At 35.9% G+C, this 5,010-nt stretch overlaps 1 protein-coding gene across 4 annotated transcripts in view; it reads right to left on the bottom strand.

Annotated features, from left to right (window-relative positions):
* The window catches only part of LOC107618790 (polyadenylate-binding protein 1), a 10,718-nt gene continuing 6,993 nt past the window's right edge, over positions 1,286–5,010 (bottom strand). The window contains exons 2-7 of one of the 4 annotated variants that reach the window (XM_021112676.1): positions 4,800–4,949; positions 4,557–4,662; positions 3,085–3,155; positions 2,256–2,447; positions 2,040–2,158; positions 1,286–1,732 (exon numbers count right to left, since the gene is read on the bottom strand). In XM_021112676.1, the coding sequence (XP_020968335.1) occupies positions 1,687–1,732; positions 2,040–2,158; positions 2,256–2,447; positions 3,085–3,155; positions 4,557–4,662; positions 4,800–4,931 (666 nt within the window). In that variant the 5' untranslated portion in view covers positions 4,932–4,949 and the 3' untranslated portion in view covers positions 1,286–1,686. Of the gene's footprint in view, positions 1,733–2,039; positions 2,159–2,255; positions 2,448–3,084; positions 3,156–4,556; positions 4,663–4,799 lie in introns of all 4 variants that reach the window. The other 3 variants (XM_016320947.2, XM_016320948.2, XM_021112678.1) reach the window with 3 other exon arrangements.

Below are 5,010 nucleotides of genomic sequence, written 5' to 3'. Positions count from 1 at the left end.
TTCTGAAACTTTTCCCTATGGTGGAACATAATATCTAACTGCACATCCATCTGCATGGTTCAAAAGAATTTATTTTCATCAACAGTAACACACACTGATATCTTTAAGACAGTTTTCATCAATAACATTCATAAAAGCCATTGAAAATATCATAAAAAAAAAAACATGATCACTCATGCGAAGGTGCTGATTCTTCCACCATCGGAACAGAGCATAAAAAGAAACCCCTAAATACAGTCCCACAAAACATCAAAACAAAACCCTAGCACAAAATCAGTTTCAAAACTTATGAACCGACAATATACAAAACACTTAACCATGATCAACAAACATCACAACATTCCATTAAATTTGAAAGAAAAAAAAAAAGTATCATCATCACTAACCTCAGTGACGAGACAAAAGATCCTTGTAGTGGCAAACGAACTCTTCCGACAACTGCACAGCAAACGTCGTGTTCCAATGGTCTCGAGAAATCCTATTGCAGCTACCTATTGCTATTTTGGGTCACTCATGGAAGAGAAACTTTTTTTCTCTGCGTCACTCATGGAGAAGTAGAAGACGAAAAGTAGAAACAAAAAAGGGTGACTAACGTTTTATTTCCCATCACATACAAACGATGTCGTTCAAATGAGTGTTTAGCGCCAAATTAGAAACGACGTCGTTTCATTCTGTCCAGCGTGGCAAGAACTGGCCACGTCACTGACGACGTCAGTGCTCCGGTGACAGAAATTGGGAAAAGAATTAACGTGGTGCATTTTTTCAAATCTGAGAGACTAATTTAGTGCAATTGGAATCTTGAAGACTAAATCAGTGCAACTCACCAATCTCAGAGACCAAAATGGGGCTTAACTCAAGTTTTTGGTCTACCATCGAAGCATCAAGCTATTTTGTCACTAATTAGAAACATTGACTCAAAATTTTAAGGCTTTTTCACTCTCAACACTTGGTTGAGAGATAAAACATACATTATTAATATTTTAGAATTATTTCGTTTGAAATTAACGCACAACATAATACTAAGTGCTCAAAAGTGTTTCACTGGCAACACCAACCAACCACAGGAGAAACCAAAAAATTACTCTTACGATCACAGGCCATAATTCTCTGAAACTAATTCTTTTAAAAATATCCACGCACAACTTCAAACAAACCTGCTTCAAACTAGCTTATAACAAGTGAATTTACCTATGACCAAAAAAAGAAAAACAATTGACTTTCCCAGCACTACCATTTCAGCATTGAACATTGTGGCTCTTTTTCTCTCTCTGTTTTTTTTTTAAAAAAATCTAGCATCGTTCTTTATCTTATAAAAATCAAACATTGAACAGTATCGTTTAATTTAATAACTTAAAAGGTCACAATAATAAAACACTACTCCGAAATTCGCCTACATAGTTGCCTACACCGTTAGTGTGTGTATAAGGTAAACTTTCACAACCCTCTGTAATAGGAACATACAAAGCTTAGTAAAACAGTAATGATGTGACCAACCTAAACATTTGATCATATCATACATCTAACGGAGCAAAGGGCATTTAATTTTGTCTGGTGTGTGTAAATCAAAGATTCATCATGTCCTTGCTCCCACCAACGAAAATTATTACAATGGTAAATCAATAACGCCTTGTCCTCCTTTACCGTAAACACGAGTGATGATAATCCGTTAATCTCTGATATTGAGCACTAGTATGGCCTGTATCGAGTAGGTCTTCTAAACCTTGGGACCCTTCTGCATGTTCAAATGATTTGATCAATCATATGATGTAATGTTCAACACTTTTATCACAAAAATTTCAGATTTCGAAAACTGAACAACACCAGAGTTATCATTAGATGTATTACTGTCGGGCGTCAAACACACAAATTTATTTATTTCTCAGTAATATCAGGCTATAGATGTAAAAGACCATTTCAACCGAAACGTACTTTCACTTTGTAAGTCACCAAAATGTACACAGCTCATGGAAGAACATACGAAAGAAGCAACAAATCAAAGGCATATTTTCTACATTCTTCAGTTTATGATTATAGCTTACCCATAACCATATGGTGGATAGAATGGAGCAGGCATGAAAGGCCTCCTGGATCGGAAACCCCCAGGTCGTCTTCCAAAATACTGTTTCATCCCAGGAACATTTGTACGCTTAGCAGACACCTGAACAGAAAAGCAGAATTCAAGAACAAGTATAATCAAATGGAAGGGGGAGGGGAGAAACTAAGTAAACTTGCACAAATTATCTGATAATGAAGACCTTCAGTTGTCGACCATGCAATTCTGATTCATTTAACAGGAGAGCATTCTGAACAGCATCTATCTCAACGAACTCTACATAAGCAAATCCTTTTGGCTGCCCAAATTTGTCTGTCAATATTGTAACTCTGTTCACAGTTCCACACGACTGAAAATGCTGTTGAACTTCTTCAGGTGTGCATGCATAGTCAACCTGAATCATAATTTGGAAACCATTTAATCATTATGAAATTCAGTTGGATGCTTACAATGTTATAATGAAACTAGATGCTTGATGAGAAACAATTCAACAAACTTGACTGTCAATACTCAAGGGGTGCAAGAGCTTGTCATAGTCATCAAAACACATCAATACGAATATGATATAGAACAGCAAGAGAATCAAGAAAATCTTTATACAACATACTAATATAGAAAGCTCCTTTTCATTTATTCCCCAGCTCTTCAATTCTTCACAATAGGACAAATGTACAAAAAATTTACCAAAAAGATTATGTAAAATAGCCAAGAGATTCCCATTCGCAACACAAACTCAAACATTGTCGAAATTGAAGAATCTATCAAAAGACCAAGCAGTAATATCATAAAAACCAAATTTCATGTTCGGTTTAGTTTATGGAATTCCAAAACTTTGAGCAAAAGCTAGAAGTGGACTGGGGCTACATAAACCTACATACAGCTAAAATGCTAAATCAGTTTACTTGTGCACATGGTCTACTTCACAAGTACAGATGTAAAATAAAATACATAACAGTATCAAGTCACCACACATCACACAGCAGTATGGAATAAAAATAAGGACATACAGAATAAAGATATGCAAACCTCACATTACCAACATAGATTGATCGAGAATCCACTTCCTCCTTTTCAGCTTGACTTGCAGAAGATCCAGTTGAATCTGCAAATCAAAATAGAATAAAAATGTCATTTGCAGAAAGATGCTAATATTATTATTAGAAGTCTCGAATATATGGAAAAATTTAAATTCAAAGTCCAGCCATAGAGATGAAAAATTGAACATTATACTACCAATCACCTATACTATATAATTCTAAAACAGATGGCTGGCATCTTACACATGTTGAAATGTACAAGAAATGAATGATTAATTCAACGATGCAGCTTAACAGATAGCGAAAATCATTTTTTTACCAAGTCGAGAAATGCCTAATTTATAGTATAACTATAAAACCATTCAGTGCATCTTCCATTCAACCAAGCCCCAGTATTCACTTTCCCATCTCCATTATCTATATTAATTACTAATGGATTTCTCGTCAAGCTATTTATTGCATCTCCTGTCCCAATCTCTGCCAGAACAGTGAACAGGTTTTCTTGAACATATGTTCTACAGTGTGGTTAGGGTTTGATTTCTAGTCTCCGTGTGCCTTGTCAATGTAGATATTGAATAAGCAGACGAAAATGACAGTGTATTCATAGACCAAACTAAGATAGAGCTGATATTGTTTGCTTTCATTTCCCACGAAAAAAATAGATTAGTTTCATCCGCTAAAGTATGATGAAAGTCAAAGAATAATTTTCAAAGAAAAAGTTATTGCTGAATCTTCCGCAAATTGTAGCTGACCCCACCTAGCAAAATGAAGCTCAGTTATTGAATTTTTTTTGCAACTCATAACAGGATACATCTAGGATATAACAAAAAGAAGGGGAAGAAAATATCTGAGTGATATCTGTATTCAGTGAGCAAAATTCAGCTCGATCATACAGAAACCCCAGCTACTTGAAGGAGTTTGTTATTGCCAGAAGAAAAAAGAAGATAAATGGCAGAAACATCCCACCTATTTGTCTCTTTTTACTTCCCTATCCAAAATCCATGTGTTCATCGTAACTTAAATACACTGGTTTCATCCGTTTCAAAACATCACAAATGCTAATCATGCAATAGATGCTATATAAAGTTATCGTTATCCCCCACAAATTTTGCGCAACAGGTGACTTGGCACCCATTACACCAACTATAGACTCAAATCCATTCTCACTTCCCCAATCATAAAATTAAGATAGCCCAAAAACCAATTTGCAACGGAATTTTAAGACTTAAAGAGTGTGCAATCATAAATGCTTCATGTGAGAAGCAAAACTAAACTCATACAGTTAAATATATAGTTGGATCTACCGTCTATATACAGTTCAAGCAATCAATAAAGCAAGCAAACAACATAACCCTATGCAACGTTCTCAACAACCAAAACAGCAATTAAATTAAAATTAAACGATAAAATGAAATAAATCAACATAAATAAATCAAAATCAGATTTTAGGGGGGAAAAAAAGGAACCTTGAACAGCGCCCATCTCTTTCTCGACCTTGGCCTGCATTTCACGTAGGGCGCTAGCTTCTTCCTCAATCTCCTTCAGCCTCTTCTTCATGTCCTCCAAGTCCTGCTGTTCAACCAAAAGAACATCCAGAACCAGATTCAGAATCAGAGAGATAACACTGAATAATTAAAAAAGGAAACCTAGGAAAGAGAAAAAGAAGAACCTAGAAAGCAACGGAAGAATGATACAAGGAAAGAACGAACCTTGTTAGCGTGAGAGGAGGCATGGTGGTTGTTGTCATGGTCGTCGTCGTGTTCCTGAAGGTCGGCGTCGGCGTCCATGTCAGCTTCGTCGGGGATGTCGGCACCGTACACTTCGTGTTCTTCCTGCTCCATTCTCTCTCTCTCTCTCTCTGAGATTCGGTGAATATAATTATTTTAATTTTGATTTTGATGGATGAATTGAAAGAAAGCT

This window comes from Arachis ipaensis, chromosome B09 (genome assembly GCF_000816755.2).
Source record: "Arachis ipaensis cultivar K30076 chromosome B09, Araip1.1, whole genome shotgun sequence".
Classification (NCBI taxonomy): domain Eukaryota; kingdom Viridiplantae; phylum Streptophyta; class Magnoliopsida; order Fabales; family Fabaceae; genus Arachis; species Arachis ipaensis.
Note: the sequence above shows the minus strand (reverse complement) of the source record. Positions and strands in the feature narration are given on the sequence as shown.